At 40.3% G+C, this 20,431-nt stretch overlaps 1 protein-coding gene across 1 annotated transcript in view; it reads left to right on the top strand.

Annotated features, from left to right (window-relative positions):
* bmpr1aa (bone morphogenetic protein receptor, type IAa) overlaps nt 1-20,431 on the top strand; it is a 52,523-nt gene that overhangs the window by 26,550 nt on the left and 5,542 nt on the right. Inside the window, exons 3-10 of the mRNA XM_018694612.2 lie at nt 4,116-4,508; nt 15,394-15,556; nt 16,490-16,592; nt 16,725-16,824; nt 16,930-17,017; nt 18,468-18,603; nt 18,883-19,075; nt 20,113-20,410. Of these exons, the coding sequence (XP_018550128.1) occupies nt 4,442-4,508; nt 15,394-15,556; nt 16,490-16,592; nt 16,725-16,824; nt 16,930-17,017; nt 18,468-18,603; nt 18,883-19,075; nt 20,113-20,410 (1,148 nt within the window). The 5' untranslated portion in view covers nt 4,116-4,441. The remainder of the gene's footprint in view (nt 1-4,115; nt 4,509-15,393; nt 15,557-16,489; nt 16,593-16,724; nt 16,825-16,929; nt 17,018-18,467; nt 18,604-18,882; nt 19,076-20,112; nt 20,411-20,431) is intronic.

Raw genomic sequence — 20,431 nt, forward strand, 5'->3', positions numbered from 1 at the left:
ATTAGGGATGGATTATTAATGGCTACACCTCCCCTACTACCCCTCCTTTGCTAGGCCCAGTGTCAATTTACAGCATTTTAACAGTTCTTTGAGGAGCTGTAAAGTTAGTAAATAAGATGTGGACATGAGGAGCTGGAACTGCTTCTGAGCTGCAGCACAGAAAGGTCCTCTCCAAAACAAACCCTGCAACATTTATATTGTAAAGCCTTTTTTCAAAAAAGACTACCTTTTAAAAGTTAGCATTGTCTTAAGAATCTGTTAAACCAGTAGGCCATAGGTGTGAGTAACTCTCTGTTGTGTGAAGCCTTGGGAGTCAGTCATTTGGAGGGATGGAAGGAATTTTTTGCAGCAAATGTTAGTGTTTTTTAGTTTTCTAACAGGAGAAGTACCAAACATATTGTCTGTAGCAGCAAGTGAACATGTAGTCAAATGCTGAAAGTTACTACTTGGTCTGATAAATTCATGTTCTTGCTGACCTCCCATGATTTTACCTTTTAATGCAGAAGTGTAACCATCTTATGTTTGCCTATTTTTGCTTGATAAATGACTGAAATGAGTATTTGATTATTATTGAAGAGCTGATTGATTGTCAATTGACTGATATTAGTTGAGACATCATTTCAACCCTAAATCTAAAATCTTTCTTGACCTTGAAAATTCTGACCAAAAAAAAAAAAAGTTGTAAGGAAACTTGCTTGGTGGTTGAAAGCTGCTGAAAAATCTATTAAGTGAACCTTGGGTCAAGTTTCTTGGTCATGTACCGAGTTAAAATCTTTCCTGGCACAAGTAATGATGAATATCTAGCAATAGCCCTTGTGGGAATTGAACCTCTAGCCCTTGCAGTGTTAGTGCCTTGCTCTGCGCTACACTGGCCAAAACAAATCCGTGGGCTGTGGTTAGAGAGAAGACTAATCCTAGTAATAATAATAGTAATCACAGTATAACTTGGTGTGTTTCCTTTATTGAGCTCTTCATGCAGACTGCTGTAGGAGCCACCAGCCATGGCAATGTAATATCATTTTACATAATAGTTTTTATAGCCGGCTACCTCTCCAGCCAAATGAAAAGTTATTATACCCAGAAGCAGACAGCTTCCATAAAAGCCTTCAAAGAGCTCTGTTTCTTCTACAAGTCTTAACCCACTGCTTGGGTTTCTATCCCACCAAATTTCCCAGCATCCCTGGAGAGGTGTGACCTCAAATTCCTTCCCCTGTTGGGGTGGGGGGGACTGGCTATGGCTCAGCGATTCCCTATAAGGGCGGTTTATTTTGTACAGGTGGAACTGCTAACAATACCTCCTTTCATTCCCGTTATGCTGAATGTTCCTCCTCCAAGACTCTGATGTCACGTCGAGCTAGCTGGAGCAGCTATGCTACATTAACTGCTGTTAACTGAGGAGACAGGCCTGAGGAGGAGGGAGACAAGACAGGACGGACCATTGGACACAGGTCATGTTTGGAGGGAAGGGATGTAGGTTTGAGCCCCACAGCAGCCAGCACACGTCAGACTGGCATGAGGGAAAGTTGTGGTTTCAAAAAAATTGTGTCCACAAATCTCAAAATTAAGTTAAAACAATGCATAATGAATGAACTGTCAAAGTCTGCTCCCTGTTCTGTAATAGTGGATGAAGTATTTAGATCCTGTACATAAGTAAAAGTACCAATACCACAATGTTAAAAATCTTTATTACGATTCAAAGTCCCACTTAAATAAAAGTACAGAAGTATTATCTGCAGAATGTACATTAAGTATCAGGAGTGAAAAATCACTTCATTGTGCAATAAACTGAAATATAAAAAGTATTTGCATTTTTATGTCCATGTAACCTCATCTCGACAGAACCATCTGTCCATCCTTAATTGTCAGGAACAACACCTCAGGTGAATCTGTCAAGTCATTGTAACAAGCATTGTTACCTCAATATTCCTAATGCTACCTCGATCATTTGCAGGATCTGAATGCCCTAAACAGCTTAACCTCTGCAATGACCATCATTAATTTAGCAGTCGATATCTGAAAAACATGAGTCAGAGAAAATGAGACACTGGAATCTGCGTTAAACTAAATCAGCTCTGTTAATTTCTACTGGGGGAAGAAGGCGTTTGTTTTTTGACTGAGAAGCAGGCTGAAGGATCAGACAAGTTTTAACCTGTCTCTACTGAGGAGGAGGAGGTGCAGCAGGAGAGAAAGTTACCCGACACCTAGAGGGTTTAGCTTTTGGAGAATCTGTCTCTGTTCATCTTGCCTCTAGTGTCATGTATGAACATTTTATTTCTCTGCTATTTAATTGGTAGTTGACTGATGACTCTCTCAGCCTGTAGTGTGACTGTGTGATGTCTGATTATTCCAGCCTTAAGGCACAGAGTCTCCATGTCAATCACTAGTTGTATATATATATATGTGTGTGTGTGTGTATGTGTGTGTGTGTGTGTGTGTGAGTGCGTGCGTGCGTGCGTGCGTGCATGCATGTGCGCGCGCGCGTGTGTGTATGTATGTGTGTGTGCACAGATGTCTTACCTTATGTTTTCAAAGGGAAGTGAATGTGTTGGATGATTTTGGGAAGGGTGTGTGTGAAGAAGATGGGAGGAGGCATGCTTCCTGCCGTGGGGGCTCTCAGTAGACGGTCCTTCCTGAGCCTGCCTCGTCTTGCCCTCCCTCCCTCCCTCTGTCTGAATGTGTCTTTGTGTGTGTTATCTCTGAGCTGCTGCTGCTGCTGTTGCAGTTGTTGTTGTCACTCTCTAAATGGAGCAAAGATTCAAAAAAACAAACTTCAGGTTTTGTCATGGCAGTGAGGTGAAGATTTTTCCACTTTCTGTTAACAACACAGGTTTATGTGTGTGTGTATTTCTGTAGCTCCCTCATATACACACACATACACACTCCCTCTCTCTCATACTACACACACTTACTCCTTCATTTACTGCCCTGCATGCACATCCTAACCCTCTCTTTATTTCATTCTGTCTCTTGTGCACACTTCCTTATCTGTACTCCTGAGTTTGAAAATGTCTGCCTCATACACACACATACTCACTTCTGACTACCTGTGATCAGTGATCTGCAGATCTTAAAATGTTTTAAGAATCACTTAATTCAGTTTTTATAAATGAATAAAAAGCCAATAAAACATATTTAAAAGTCTTAAATTTCACTGTTATTTGATGTACTGTTGGTTATAAGATGTTCAGGCTGTCAGGAGATGTTAGACATCTCTAAAGTAATGATGGGATTGTTGTGACTGTGCTGCAGGAGGCAGTTCATTTATTTTTGTGGAGTATTATTTAGCCTTATCAGACCTGTAGTAAACACTTAGTACTGCTGCTACAGAAGCTTGAAAGATCATCAACTCATAATGAGCAAGTGTCAATTTTAGCAAAAACCTTTTTTAATCCAAACTTTAATCCAACCATTTGAAAAAACGGGGTACATAGCTGCCTGCATGTGAATAGATTTAAATTGCCTTTCACTGTGTGTGCTGCGTCATGCAATCTGATTGTCTAGGAAAAAATAGTTGTAAATATAAAATATATATATTAATTGCACTCATGCACTCATTCCCTAACTTCTCAACATCAACCATGCTCTCCTTCACTTTAAATGATACACACATGCACACCCACACACATTCATATACACTCCCCTCAGCCTGTACAGTGTCCTGTGTGTGTGTCTTGTTCTCTGCCTCCTCCGCCAAAGATGTGTGAAAAGTGGGTCACAGGTCGGACCTCTTTGTCCCCCCCAGGCAAATGAAAAGTGACAGACGCCGGCCGCACATCGTCCTACCTCCCCCCTCCTTCCTCCCTCTTGGCGCCCACTAATTGCGACATGCCGTTATTAGTGCTGCACAGGGCCAGCACTTGTAATTGCTGAACATCCCTGGACAAATAATTTGGTAGTTAGTTGGACTGTCGGAGGCCAGTGCTGGGCCTGCAGGGGTCACTGGGTCACAGCGTGCTGAAGGTGGGGGCAAAGGGAGAACCATCACCCAGCCAAACCAAACCACTGTCAATTTACATGTATCTTACATGTATCTGGTGATCACTTTGGATCAAAACCTTCACTAAACAGCTGTGGTTGAACTCAGTTTTAATGTTGTTTGTCTTTTCCTTCCTCAGGGTTTTGGACCCAAAGAGCAAGTGAGACAGAGGAGGACCTGATATTGTGATATTACCCTCCAAAACCTCAACCCCATCCTTGTGTCATCTCCTCCCTCCATCCCTCCTGCTTGTCCTCCACCTGACCATCCTTCAGTCCGAGGCCTCCTCAGGCTGCCTCAAGCTCCTCCCAACTTCCTGACTCCTGCTGTGGATTATAGAGTTTTATCAGGACTGGGGTATCTCCTCTCAGTCCAGCACACGGACCAGCTGATCAGAAACTGCCTCATCACTGAGCACGGAACTGTCTGGGCCCAGATCCGGTCTCAGTCCAGGTCTACTGCAGGATGGCAGGTCTACCGTTCTGTTTGGCTGTGTTGGCCGCCGCTCTCCTGCTGACCCTCAGAGCTGACGGTAAGAAGTTTTAAATCCATTTATCTGCTCTGATCTTTCAATCATTTGAATCCAAACTTGTTTGTTTTTTTTCTGTTTTAATTCCTTTATTGAGGAGCACTGGTTTATCTTTAAGATCCAATCACATTCCCCCGTTTCTTGACAAATTAAGAAACCGATCAAAATATTACAGAAGGCTGTTTAGGCTGAAAGAAAATCAGATTGATAGGAAAGGTTTAGCTAAATTTCAATTTTTAAAAGTTTTGAATTAGAAACGCACTGACCTGTTTAAATGAGATGTGATCTCTGTGCATCTGTCAGGCATCTCTGTCAAAAAGTTGTATAATCTGTGCTGCCATCACCTGATGCAGTGAGTTGTGCAGACACTCCTCACTTGAAACTTATGGTTTGTTTTGTAAAGCCCTGACGAAGCAGATTTTCATCATTTGCACGAATTTAAAGTATCAGTCCAACTTAGATAAAATAAGCACAGATGGGTAAGTAATAGATAAACCACTCATGCAGTACTGCACATCAAAGGTATGCTGAAAACAGTTTTGTAGCACTGCAGAGTGCCTTTACTGCAGCAATAAACCTGAGACTGATTCATCTGTAAAACAGCCAAGAATCACAGCTGTCCATTTTAGATCTGCTTCCAGGTCAGCAAAATATCTGGATTTGTTAAGCTGTGATGCTACCAAATATCTCATAGAAGTTATTATGGAATTCATTGTTTTTTATTATAAAAGACCAATTAAGAAAACAGTCAGGTAACTTTAGAAACTTATCATTTATACACCACCTTTCTCTGGTTAGAATGAGCAGTGTTGGCAGCAGTAGATTATATCAGATGTAGACAATTAATGTTAATTGTAACTTTTGTGTAACTGAAACTGTAGTGTAAAAGGCGTAAAAGTCAGTTTGTTCCGTCTATTATTTCACTGTTTCACAACAATCACTATTAGTCAGTAATCAGTAATCTGTGATCCACTGCTGCTCAGCTTATTTTCAGGTTAGAGCTGCAGGTTAGCAACATTAGTTAGGCTAGCTTCATCTATGTTGATGTTGATTCATTCAGTAGCTGCCACTAAAAACTGTAGGATTTCTGGCTTCTTTCCCACAGCTGATCACAGATCAGAACTCAACCTGTGACTTGGAGCTATTTATGACTTTGGTTACTGACAAATGGTGAAAGCTAAAGTTAATTAGATTTAAGTAGTAGAAGTAGAAGTAAACCAATAAGCAGATTTCATACACAGATGTGGGCTCTACTTTCCACTTTAATGGAGGTATTTCATGTTTTACTGTATGGTGTCTAATATTCATGTCAGCACAGTTGATTTCTTTTCTGTGTGGTTACTTGACCTGAAATTAGTTTGACTGTGACTACTTGATCTGTAAAAGGCTTTCTGTGCAAAATCAAGCTTAGCCATGATGATCTGTCCCTCACAGCCACAGTCCTTTCTCTTCATAACTCTGATTTATCTCTCTGAATGGTCACTTTTCTTTCATAAGCTTCCTTCGAAACATAGAGTTACTCATTAACCTTTTTTGTTTGTATTCAGAGAGATAAGCAGTACTTAACACACTACATTAGCATAAAAAGTCATTATGCCCCTCCTTCGTAATCAGTACCCCCCTCCCTGTACACACAGATCTGTATCATAAGCCTTTTGTTAAAGCTGTGATTGAGTGTCAATTGGCTGATAATGGAGAGACTTTGGAAATGAACCTCTGCCTGTGGAAACAATAAAGAGGATTCAATTGGGGAAAAAAGTTCCAGGAATTTTCATTCAGAGCAGCACTCCTTCCTTACATTTTCTCTGTTACACAGTCAGCTTTTTTAATCTCAAGTTGTTTGTATGTTTCATTCATTTATTCAACCAAACTGTGAATACTAGATACTACCCTATACTTTTTTCCCTTATCTGAAGCAAGGAGTGTTTTCTGTGCTGTATAGAATGTGAAGCTCAGTTTTGGGGTGTGAAAAATGCCAGTTTATTGTGTAGCAAAAAGACTTAAAGGGAAAACAAATACGGTGGTGGGAGTGATAACAGTGCAGCTCTGAACATGAGAAAGGTCACCTTCTGACCTGCCAGTCACTGATGTACAAACACACTGAGCAGACTGATAAAAACAGGGCAGTGCTCAACCAAGTGTTACTGACTGTGATTGAGTCAGACTCTTTGATATCTGTGACACACACACTTATCTGTGGAGGAAAGGGAGAGACTCTTTCAGTCATTTTCCCACTCTTATGTTCACATTTTCACCTCTGTCTGTTGACTTTGGCTGTGTGTTTTTGTACACAGTATAATGTTTGGAAATCAAGTTAATCTGTTGTTAATGTAAAAGCATTAATGCATCCCTGCATTGGTTTTAGTGTGGAGTTGTGTTTTCCCATGATGGTCTGATTGCTGCATCAGAGGTTTTAATGGCCTGAAAAATGTAAAAATGGCTGCAGAGGGTAAATAAAAAAAAAAAAACAAGTGTCCTTGTGAAATCAGGTCAGTGCAGCAGCATCATGGTGGGACAATGCAGTTTGAAAAGTAGAAGAAGAAAGGGATGAATGGATAAATGATGATTTTATTTGAAATGTGAAACAAACAACACTGCATCACAGTAAAGGACATGATGCATAAAAACACCCTTTTCCTTTTAGAATACAGTACTACAGAAAAGATAGAAAACAACATAGTGACAACAACAGCAGTGTGAGTCATCTTACCTGCTGTATTTATTATTCAAAAAACTCTGTGTATTATCTACTGTAAACTAGCAATTCACTTGTAGAGCTGCCTTTATATTTTATCTTTTGCAAACAACTTTTTTTCTGCACTTGGTTGACATTCATTTTACCGCATTTTAAACTTCATAGCATGAAAAATAGATGGAGGAAATAGCAGAAGGCTGGAAAGATACACAGACAAACAGAAAAACGTGTGTGGTTCTTTTAGTTATTTTTCTGGATGAACAGGGCCAGATTTACGTGAGAAATCCCAGTAAACACCAGGGTCTCAGTTCCCGAGCTTCAGCCCACATTCATGTAACACGCCATTAAATAAGAGGTTTCCACTCTCAGCAGCTGTATCAACCCTCAGAAACTCTCCCTCTTTACTCTCCACCACTCCTCCCTGCAGGAAGCTGTTCAACTGATTGTTGCCGCTCTCACTTCCCCGCTGCACATTAACCATTTCCTGTATGGCACTGTACGAGCTGTCAGTGGTGCTAAATGCTCCAAACAGCCATTGTTCTCCGGAAATATCCCTCAGTCCCTCTGGAGACATACTCGCCCTTTTGAAACAGTGTTTATTTCCCCTCTCTGGACTTTTTCTGTCACAGCCTGTGAAGACTGAGAGTCATTGAACACCACACAGCTGATTTCATCAATGAGATATGAGGCACATGCAATAAGAATTAAGGCAGCAATTAACAACTAACTAATGATATATCTGTCTTTTACTTTTCAAAAAAAGTAATAATTTATTTATAATTTATATAGATATTTTTCAAGTGTCGTGTCATAAAAGACCATGGAAACTGGAAAATGTTCACATCTGAGAAGAGAAGAATGCATTCTCTAAATGATAAATTGATCAAATTAGTTGATTGATAAATTGATAAATTTTCTGTTGATCGACAAATCATTTCAGCACTAGTCAGGAAAAGTGAGGCCTTCAAAATAAAAGCCTAACATAAGTAAGATGGCTTGAGTGCTGCTGCCAATTCAGATGTTCCATTTTCTGTTGAGTTGCTACATTACAGAAAAAAACAACAAAAAACAAAGTTATCAGAACTCAAACCCAAACTAAAGTCACCTGAATTTACTCTACAGGTGCAGATGTGATTATACAACTACTTTGCCCTTCACTCACTTCAACTTTAGTCACTTGGAAGCAGGGAAGCATGAAAGTGCCAGGAAGGTTTGAGTGCTGAATTAAGACTGATGAATGGATGTTTTGACTGAGTGCAGGTCATGCAGTGACTGTACTTAGGGACAGAGAGGTGACAGAACTCGTGCAGAGAAAGAGGTGGATTTGATAGCCGTCTTCTCGATCACATTTTCTGACCATCAGCAGGATGATGTGCATCTGAGTCCAGGGTGTGTCGTCCTCTCCTCTCGACCTGCAGAAGTGATGACGACCCGTAACAAGAGAAAAGTGGCTTCTTCTCTGTCCTGCTCTCTGTCAGGCTGTACTAACACTGTCAGGGCAGAGAAATAATCTCTCCCATGTCTCCTTCACTTGCTCTTTCTCTTCATCCCATTTCCAAGGTTGGAGGAGTGAGCAGAGCAGAGGGCAGTGACACTGATCGTTCTCTTGGGGTTTCAGAGTGGTTGACAACTGATCTGTTCTCTCTTCTGCCTCTTTTCTCCTGTTATCTGTTCCTGTTTGCAACAACAGCAGCAGCAGGTGTCACTTTGGATGTGTGAGAGATTCCCAGCATACTTAAAACTTGTCTGTTTGTAAAGTGTATTCAGTGCTTTATTTTTCCCTCAAAGGTGCAAATTGATGCAGTCAAGCCTGCAAACACAAATACACACTGAGAATTTATTCACACATATAAAGAAACAAAAAATGCTAATGTAGGAGATAATTTGAAATGAAAATGACCAACCAATGGTCTAAGTCATCATGTTTCTAGGGCTGGTCCAGCCAAAAACCGAAACAGTCACAGTGAGCTGAAACAGCTGCAGGTGACAGACTCTTACTCCTCCACCACTGAACTCTATCAGGCTTCTAAGATTCATGTTCTTGCTAAAGGGCACACATCCTGAAGGTGGTAAATCCATCACTAGGAAAGTTTAAGAAGGTGATGTCAGTGCAACAGTCGAAGACTCCTGGTTGCAGGGCAAATGTTACACAGTATTTACATTTCATTTGTTTGTTTAATCATGCATGGTGGACCAGACGGGTGGAGTTTATCACCTCAGGGCAGGAGTGTGATTAGGAAGTTTCCAATGCAAAAGAGTAGATAACAATGACCTTCATATGGTGACCCCACTCTCCTTGATACACACTTCACTTCCTCTGCTGTACTTTTCATTTCAGCAGTTGGGATATGGCAGGTGGTAAAACGAACACTCCCCAGTCTGCTTTTAGCAGCAGCTCGACCACATTCCTTTCTACCAGTGTTGGAATGTAACTATGTGAATGCACTCAGTTGCTGAGTGTATTTAAGTACATTTGAAGAATCTTTAGTTAACCTAACCCTTTTTATTTTTTGTAGATGTACTTGTACTCAACTGTGTTTATCTGATAGCTGAAGGTATAAATGACTTTACAAATTCAGATTTTACATGTGAAACAGGATTTTTGTTTAGAATATGATAGATTGTGAAGGATTATGATACTTGAGTAAAACTGTACTTTTACAATTAGTCAGTTAATCTCTTAGTTAAAAATAAATTAATGACTGTTTGATCATGCAAATGCAAAAATACCAAAGATTTCATGTTGCCAGCTTCTCAGATGTGAGGATCGGCTCTTTTTCCTTGTCGTAAATTAAATTAAACTGAATAATTTTGAACAAAACAAGACCTTCCTGAAGATGCAACTTTGATCTTGGTGTGACAGTTAAGGGCATTTCTCTCTATTTTATTTTCACCTACTGCTCATTTTCCTTCCCTGGGTGAAGTTGTTATATCTATTAACCCAGTGTGGTTTGTTGTTATCTCTATGTTAATTTTCCTTTAGCATATTTCAATATTCTTTGCTGTACTGTGGCTTTCAGTTGATCGTATCATTTTTATTACTCTACATATTTGCAGACAGTGACTCATTGCTGACTAACACACAGTCATAAAGTCTCTCTGCATGAGAGCAGAGCAGCTAAGTTTGTCTCCGTTTTTACTCAGACCACACTGAGTGAAAACACCCAAAACAGAGCGTCCACTTTCAGTGTTACACAGCAGTTATTGGGACATGGAACAACATAAAGCAAGTGCTCTCTAGCCTGCTTTTCCCAGCTGCTCCCCCACATTACTTTCTGCTGATTTAAACAATGTTCATACTTTATTCCATATCTCCACCTAATTTCCTCCCTTGTCATTTTGCTTGAGTGTTTGATTTCTAGGGCTGCAACTAATGATTATTTTCAGTGGTGATTAACCAGCTGATTATTTTTCCTATTAATCTCTTGTTCTGTCTGATGCCTGTGAAAAAAAGTGAAAAATGTCCATCACAGTTTTATAGAGCCCAAAGTAACATTAAATGTTTTTTTTTTTTTTTTTTAATTTAACCAAAACCCAAAGATTTCAGTTTACAATGACATATAAGAAAGAAACATGTCAAATCTTCTCATCTGAAGAGTCTGGACCAGAGAACATTTGGCAGTTTGTCACTATTTTTGCTCGAAATAACAGAAATGATTGTATAGTTCTCCTAATAGTGGCACAGTATTTTTCTTTCAATTGACTAATCCATTAATCGACTGACCATTTTAGCTCTATTGATTTTTACTTTGCTAAGTGTAATCATCTTTAATACATTACATACTTGCAGTTAGTATGTCATTTTTGACGAAGTTACAGTCAGTATTTCCTCTCCTGTATTGAAGTCATAATATACTGCAACTAACAGATATTTTCATTATTGATTAATCTTTTAAATTAAAAGAATTCTGTATGACTAGTCAATTGATAGATTTGTTAAATGACAAGAAATGAATCTCTTACTTTTTTGATAATCTAAAATCACTGTAGTACATTTTTATTAAAAAAAAAAAAAAACATTTGATGGTCCCAGCTTCTCAATGTGATGATTTGATGCATTTCTTTGTCATACATAAATCAAAACTGAATATCTTTGGATTTTGGACTTTCAGTCAGACAAAAACAAGACACACAAAGACGTCACTGCAGGATGTAGGAAGTTATAACGGGTATTTTTCGCTATTTTTGGGCCTCAGACGTTGTGTTTTGTTCCAAAAATCCCAAAGCCACAAAGAAAAGAAAAACAGCAAATCTTTTCATTTGAAAAGCTTTTATCATCTTTATTACTCTACATATTTGCACCCAGTGAGTCATCATTGACTAACTCACAGTCGTAAAGTTTCTCTGCACCAGAGCAGAGCAGCTAACTTTGTGTCTGCGGACCACACCGAGTGAAAACACCCAAAACTGAGCGTCCACTTTTGCTGGTTCTGCGACCGGTCATATGTTTAGATGAGCTGAAGGCCGTCTGGCTGCACATCACAGTGTTGTATCAGACAGCTGCTGCCGGTGGATGCTCAGACCGCTGCATGTAAATAAACAGTCTGAAGAACTGAAGCAATGCTGTGACTTTAAGAGCACATGGACGGAGTCTGATTACCCAGCGTGCTCTCTGCCAGACCTCAGTCTCCACTCTGACTGCCGGCACAATTAAGCACACATGTGGATGGACACACACAGAAACAGCAGCCATTTCCAGCCTCAACACACCCCCTATCCCTTTACTGCTCCTTCCTCCTGGCCCCAGTCAGTCATGACTATAGAGCCAATCAGAGCAGTGGGTTGACCGGGAGGTGGGATGGCAGGAAACAGTCTGAGAGGTTTTTCAGGTCTAGACAGTGATGATATCATTGTTCAGTTTTTTATGTTGTTCTTTTGAGCAGTTTAAAGCTTCAGATTTTAAATGTAAAACCACGCATAGCCTAAAGGACCATGTGGAGTTCTAACCTGCCTGCAGCTCTTTGCCATTCACTGACTAGAAAACTCAGATAGGACGTAACATAGGGACAATTCATTTTTAGTCATTTTTTCTTCGTCTTTATTCTGCAGGTGAATCAGTAATGAAGATAATTGTCACAGCCATAATTGCAACTAGCACAAAAAGTTTCTAGGTTAAAAAGTAATGTAGAAGAGCCACCCTGAGTCACAGCAGTCCTATGAACTGCGACATGGAATAGTTACAGTATGTGGACCCGCCAGCTGACTCACTGCAGACTGATCTGAGCTCAGTTTGTGTTTGTTGAAGAGATATTATCTCTGGTTATGAGATGTGAGGCCATGGAAGTGGAGTGTGTGAATTCTGCTTTATTCAGTGTGTCCCTTCTGGCGAGTGAACACCAGCTAACAGCTGTCTGCAGATACCAGGCTGATGTCCTGTCAACACAAACAGTGCTGATGATCTAGTGAGCAGACTTTCAGTTTCTGTCCTGTCTGTGCTCACAGTGATCATTAAAAGGGATGTACTGTACTTAGTTGAATCATCTGCTTCTGACAGTCTATGTGTAGCTGCATGGGACTTGTTTCTCTTTTTAAATATGCAAAACAATGACGCCCTTGTAAGCGGTTTTATTGTTCTTACTCAACTATGTTGAGCATGTAGACCTAAAGAATATAGATGTGTCATGTTTTAGTCATTTTACATTTGCTGGGAAAAATAAAATACATTCTTTGGTTTATAGTTTTAGAACTGGGAAATGTGTTTTTTACAATTATTTATTCAAGGAAACCAAATAATAATAATAAATAAATTCAACTTCTCAAGATAAATACTGAACACTGGTTCTGAGCAAGAGTTTCTTGAGATGTTTAGATTCTTCATCATCAGTCCCATTAGGGAGGCATTTGATGGGTCCCAGATTTATTCTGCAGCAGGACAACGAGCCCAAACATACAGCCAGAGTCATAAAGAACTATCTTCAGAAACAAGAAGAACAAAGAGTCCTGCAACAGATGGTCCAGCCCCCACAGAGCCCTGATCTCAACATCAAGGAATTGTTCTGGGGTTACATGAAGAGACAAAAGACACTGAGACAGCCTGTATCCACAGAGTAACTGTGGCAAAGTTCTCCAAGATTCCTGGAACAACCTACTTGCCAACATGGCATTATTTTGTAAAGCACCTTTACTTTAAGTGCTTAAAACCTTTGCACAAAACTAAATATCTGACATAAGTGAAACATCAAGAGTTGATTGGAATTGAAAGAAATGAACTCTGACTTTTGGATTTGTTAGGTTGAGTCCTGCAGCTGCAGAGTGAGCCTGTGTTTGCCGACTCAGCTCAGTGATGTAGATGTCATCAGCTCATCAAAGAGTTGCAGTGAGGCGACATCAGATGATTCCTGTTTTTTTTTTTTATCTCTGTGCATCTGTTAAACATGAGTCAGAGTCTGCGTTCCAGTCAGTAGAGTCACAGTAGATGTCTGTTAGATTCTCCTGTGAACACACTGAGGACAGTTTCTAATCCACAGCACCAGTTTTTACTCTGAGGAAAGACTACTGTGCGCATATTGAAAGAAAGAGACACACATCAGGGGAGGGCCTAGACAGACTAACTGACTGTTGCTGTGGCGACCGGGTAGCTCAAATTGTAGGTGTGCAGGTAGTTCATGTCCAGACATGACAACATGCACGTCAGCACACCTCAAGTGTTTTTACTCTGAGTTAAAGACGAGAGAAGGAAAGGAAAGCATGAGATAGACGTGTTTATGTAAAAGCCTGAAACTGAAAAAAAAAGGAATAAAGGGATAAGAAAGAGAGAAGATGGAGAGAAGAAAAACAAAGGATTAGAGAAGGAATGGAGATAAAAGAGGGATGGACAGAGCTGTATGAGAATGCAGAAGGATGGAGGGAGTTATACTTCTCCTCCACCCTGTCTGATCTCTTTTCTGTTGCTTTGATAAAAAAGAAAATAAGAAATATTTTTGCTCTCTGATGAATCTGAATTGATTTGTCCAACCACAGAAAACTAATCAACTATTGTCATGATATCTTATTATCAGCCAAGTATCTTTGGATGGGCAGATTGAAGAATAGAATAATAGGTTACTTGGAATAGTATTAGTTTCTGTGATTTATAATTGTGATTTCCTTTAGGGTATGTCAAAAATTCTCAGGAATGTAATAAATTAATAATACAAAATGAATATACATATAAAAAGAAGCAAAACACAAATACACAAGAAAATAACTTTACTGATTTGAGAGGAAACTCAGTGTGACTGGAAGCAGGACCGTGAACAAAAACAAGTGGAAGTAAAAGTTTTCACTGATAATCTGGGTTTTACTATGGAGTCTCAAGAACACCTAGAATGTAAAGGTTAATGCAGGACACACTCACAGTTGTTGGTGAAGTGGTCTTTGGTCAGTATAAATAGCCTGTGGTCCTTATATGGAGTTTCATCACATCTCCTCCTCCTCTCTGCCTCCGTGCAGACTGTTGTCCAGCTGATTGTGGAGGAATGTTACACCTCCAGAAAAGGTTACTCTGATAAATCTGACCTGGAGTCTGCTCCCCAAGCTCCATCCTGTCCCAGAGCACAGGATTTAAAACTTAACTTGTGTGTAATTGATGATGTTTGTTTGTGCTCTTTGGTCTTGGTAGCATTAGCAGTGTGTTTTGTTTGGTATCAGACTCAGTCTTGTCACAATCTTGACAAAATCTGTTTTGTTTGAAAGCTCCAAGTGTCCTGAGTCTCTCTGTGCAAAGCATTTTAGGATCTTCACGTCACTGCAACACCTGTTTTCCATTTATGGCCAGTTAGCATATAGAAAGGTTACTCCTTACCGTCTCTGGTGAGTGAAGCTTCATGTCCACATGAAGCGCTAAAAACCCAACCACGTTTTCAACACAAGGTTCCAGTGAACAAAATTTACCTAAGCTTTAGTCCAAAAATGTGTTATCGTGAAGAAAAAGCAAAAAACCAGTAGAACAGGATTGTGACAAATCAAAAGGGGTTGAAGAACTGTAACCCTTTTTTGTCCATTGGTTGAAAGAGCAAAGCATGCTGGTGAATATTGTACTGTGAGCATGTCAGTGATTTTGATTGAAAGGAGGAAAAAAGTCGTATTTTTGTTTTAAAACCACTACCAAGAAAATAACACATGACTAATCACCTCGAATTTGAGTTGACCGACGCTTATAAATAGTTTGTTTAAACAGCCTGTCTCTGACTCAGCTTGTGTGTCTCCATCTAGCTGCAGGTCAGAACCCAGACCACGTCCTGCAGGGGACAGGGGTGAAACCTGAGGCTCGACGACCCGGCGAGGACTCCACCATCGCACCCGAGGACGCCGCACGATTCCTCAGCTGCTACTGCTCTGGACACTGTCCTGAAGATGCCACGAACAACACCTGCCAGTGAGTAGAGACAGCAGAGTAGAAGGCAGTAGAATCTCTGATAGAATTCATCACCCACCTGCCTGAGAGTCCTGAAATAGCTTCACTCTGAGGACAGCAGAATGATTCAGAGGAAAGAAGGATCAAGCTGGTGACTAGTGTTCAATTGTTAGATTAGATTTGTTTTGTACTGTATTTGTACACTTTAAGTACTAGTATAACAAAATGCAGTTATACAGATATACAAGCGGTAGCAAACATGCATATAGAGATATGTAACTGATAAGCAACTCTGCAGAATGAATAATAAACCAATAATAATAATAATAATAGTAATAAAGTTGTGATAGATATGCAAAATAAACAAAATAATATACAAAATATAAAGCAGTATGAACAGAACCTAAGAGGAAGAGCAGATTTATCGACTGATCAAATTTATAGTCACACGAAAAATCTACAGAGAATCATTTGATTGTGCACTTACCAGTTTTCTCACTTCTATGCAGCTTTACTGCATTTTTCAGCTCATGTTCTGCTTTTCTGGATGATAACTTTACTGTTCTGCTGACTCTCACTGCACTCATAGCAACATTTGAAAACATGAGAAGAAGCAGTAAAAAGTCTCTGTTCACTAACTGCTCAGCAACAAACAGCAGACAGACACAGGTAGAGACTTGGTAGTTAACATAGATAGTGGAGGATTTAGCAGCTAAAGAGCCAGATATTTCCCTAAGGAGTTAGTGAAGACCAAAAACAGAGCTAAAGAAGAGGGAATACTGGACTTCATCAGGGGGACACAAACACCAGTCCAAATGAATCATAGTGTTTCCTGTAACTACTGGATGTGGAAACAACATCATAATATCAACTTAAAAGGGGCCATAATATCAGTTAGTGCAGGTTTAGATTCACTGTTATTAATACATATGGATGATGTATTTGTCTCCTTAGGACTAATGGTCAGTGTTTTGCCATCATTGAGGAGGATGAGCATGGAGAGGCCATCCTCACCTCCGGCTGCATGAAGTATGAAGGCTCACACTTCCAGTGCAAGGTACACACACACACACACACACACAAGGTGTGATCAGAAAAGTTCAGAGACTGCTCCTGTTGCGTATGAACAGAGCACAACATGGTAATACACATGTGGTTTGATTAACTGGATGGTTGGTGTGATTGACAGGACTCTCCCAAAGCGCAGACCAGGAGGACGATCGAGTGCTGCAACACCGACTTCTGCAACAGAGACCTGCAGCCCACCCTCCCCCCACAGGCTCCCTCTGGTAACATTTCTACTGACCAGCTGAGTGATTCAGGTGTTTATCAGGTGAAGGTCAACCCAAGTTAATCACATTGTTTGTTTGTTTTTTCCTCGGGGGTCTTTTCAGAAGGGAGCCCCCACTGGTTGGCTTTCCTCATCTCTATGACGGTGTGCTGCTGCACTCTGATCTGTGTCACCGTGATCTGTTACTACAGGTAGGACGTCACCTGTACAGTATCCACAACACCTTACACAACTCAGATGATATTAAGGCCTTGAATAATATAATTTTAAGATTTAGATTTAGAGATGGAAATGTCTGTCTGTCATGTAGACCTACAGTTAATTCCCATTCAGTAGTTTCACAGTTTCATCTTAGTTTTAGCAGACAAATTATTTATAACTTTATATTTCTCATATCTTTAGATTTTGTGAGACTTACACTTGCAGAGGATAGTATTATCTGATGTCCATCATGAATAAACATCCATGCATTTGCTTCAAAATCAAAAAGATGCTCCTTGTATCTGCAGAACCTGCCTGAAAATCATCGTATGTTTAAGGTTTCCTCAGTATCACAGTAATCAGCTGACAGTTGTCTGTACATCCATGGGTACACTGCAAACAGCAACTGCTAATAGCTTATTTGACATGCTTTTAATGGTGGTTTGTCCAAATGTAAAAAACATGTAGGCTACCAAGAGGGGTTTTTTCAAGAAGGGAGGATTTATTGTAGGACTGTAGTTAGGTGGACCTAATAAACTGGGAACTGAGCGTCTTGGACTCATAATCTGTTATTTCTTCAAAGGCTTTGTGACACCAGATAAGTTCAATAAACACATCAGATTGGACTCACTGATTTCCCTCTGTGGGTCCATGTTTTCTCTGATGACACAGGATGATTATACTTTCATGTTTACAACTCTTATGTTGTTGTTTCTTAGAAGCAATGACTGTAAAAAGATGAACGAAATGACAGTTCCTCAAAAGTGAAGCCAAAACATCTTGATTGCCCCCTGGTGGCTGACTGCAGTATAGGTCGTAAATCCTGCCCCCTCCATGTTAGTGGATGGAACATGAGCCAAACTAAAACATCAAAGTACATGGCAAATACAATTTTTTCCAAATATGATTTCTGTCCATTTAGGTAGTTCTATGTTCATGTGTTTATTTCACTGATCATTTTGGTTTTAATGAGTTATTTGTTGTAATAAAAAGCAGGTAAAATGTCATGATTGACAGCTGTGATTGACTTGTGATTGGTCAGGCAGGTGTATCAGGTTGTTAGACTGCAGTAGAAAAACTCTTGAAAAACTTTTTGAGGTGAAAATGAGTAAATCCATCCCCTGTAGCAAACACACATTAAAATTATTCTTCAAACTTTTTAAACTTAAATATTGAAAAAAAATAAACAACAACTTAGTCAGTACTTACTGACTTTCACTTCCTGACTGACTGCACGACATTTGCATCCAGAATTTACTGATATTTAGTGGAATTCATTCTTCCCTCTGTCTGTGCAGTGTGTCCTGTGTTACTGGCTAACACACCCAGCAAAATATTTCCACCTGCATGCAAAACAGTTGGTCTGTATGTTGAAGTGACTGTAGGTTGTAATACAAGACTAAACTGTTGTTGAAATGTAATATTGTGTGTATGTGTCAGGTATAAGTGGCAGACTGAGCGTCAGCGATATCACAAGGATCTGGAGCAGGAAGTCTTCATCCCTGCTGGAGAGTCCCTCAAAGATCTCATTCACCAATCGCAGAGCTCTGGCAGCGGCTCAGGGCTCCCCTTGCTGGTAGGTGTACAGTACTACACTGAGAGTGCGCATGCGCACACACACACACACACACACACACAAACTGTAACTGTGCTAAAAAATATGCCAGAGGAAAAGGACAGAAAAGCTACTAAAACTCAATGTGTCACTAAAACTGACACACTCCACTGACAGGAGGTCAGAGGTGAATCAGCAGTTGAGATTTTGCTTGTGTGACTCAAATCCTAATCTTAATAAAACTTAAAAATGACTCATCATAAAATCTTGTCCTTCTGCCTCACTGCGTGTGTCCCTCAGGTGCAACGAACCATCGCCAAGCAGATCCAGATGGTGCGCCAGATCGGTAAGGGCCGGTATGGTGAGGTGTGGCTGGGCCGCTGGAGAGGAGAGAAGGTGGCCGTCAAAGTCTTCTTCACCCGAGAGGAAGCCAGCTGGTTCAGAGAGACGGAGATCTACCAGACTGTCCTGATGAGACATGAAAACATCCTGGGTACCAATCACATTCATCTCTCAGTACAATGAGACAACAGATTGTGTTTTTAAGTCATTGTAATCAAAATACAAACATTTATATTTAATATCTTTGTAACTAGGCCCTGCTGGTCAAATGAGTTTATTAGACTGAAAACATCACTGAAGCCCATTGTACATAATGCTAAATATCAAACACTGACTATTTTAGAAAATCTGAAGACGAAGTTCCTGAAATATCAGTCAATCAAGAACGAGTCTCCTCACTGAAGCCTTTTTTTCTCATATAAATGAAACATGAAATACTAATATGTAAAACCCGCCTCAAAGCGACATACGCCGTCAGGGAAACCGAGCCTGAGGGACTGATCGATACCTCCAGTGATTTCTTATTTAGTCGATGATTTAAACTAATGACAGTGAACGCAGCATGTCGTCTGTCAGGACTAATGAGACACCACAACAACGTTCTGTTAAGCAGAGGCAGACAACACTGTGGCGGGATGTAGTGAAGACGCAGTCATGCATTTAGAAGTGTGTGTGTTTGAAACAGTCTCTTCAGTCGTGCTCACCATCTAGATTCATCACCTCCACTTAACGTGAGAATAGAATGGACATTTACTGAGTCAGTTTAATCATTGTATGAGGACTTGAAGCGTTGACTGTCCACGTTTTGTGAAAACAGGATAAACTGGGAAACAATATAAAATTCAAAAGACAATAAGAATAAAAAAAAAATCTGTGATAGAAGCTGTGATGAAGAGCCTGTTTTCATAAAGCTGAACATAAAGTTTTCTATTGTAGCTCCTGCCTCTCCTCCAGTATACTTACTGTAGGTTTCCCTCCCAAGGAGAGTTTGTCTGGTTCATGATCATCTGAATCATCTGTGACCACCCTCTGGACCAGAGGAGACATAACCTGATTTATATGTAGTCACAAATACTGTTATCCATTGTAATTAAATCTGTACAAGGTTTTCTTCCGATGCTAATGTTTCTTGCCACAGCTCATCAGTGGAGATCTGACCTATCAATCATCCCTCCCTCCCTCCTGCAGGCTTTATCGCAGCCGACATTAAAGGTACGGGCGCCTTCACACAGCTCTTCCTCATCACCGACTACCACGAGAACGGCTCTCTGTACGACTACCTGAAGCTGACCACGCTGGACACGCAGGCTCTGCTGCGACTCGCCTACTCAGCCGCCTGCGGCCTCTGCCACCTGCACACCGAGATCTACGGCACGCAGGGCAAACCGGCCATCGCCCACCGAGACCTGAAAAGCAAGAACATCTTGATCAAGAAGAACGGCACGTGCTGCATCGCTGACCTCGGCCTCGCTGTCAAGTTCAACAGGTTCGCTGTCAGCTGATTTTA

The sequence above is a fragment of the Lates calcarifer genome, linkage group LG16_LG22 (assembly GCF_001640805.2).
Source record: "Lates calcarifer isolate ASB-BC8 linkage group LG16_LG22, TLL_Latcal_v3, whole genome shotgun sequence".
Taxonomy (NCBI): Eukaryota; Metazoa; Chordata; class Actinopteri; family Centropomidae; genus Lates; species Lates calcarifer.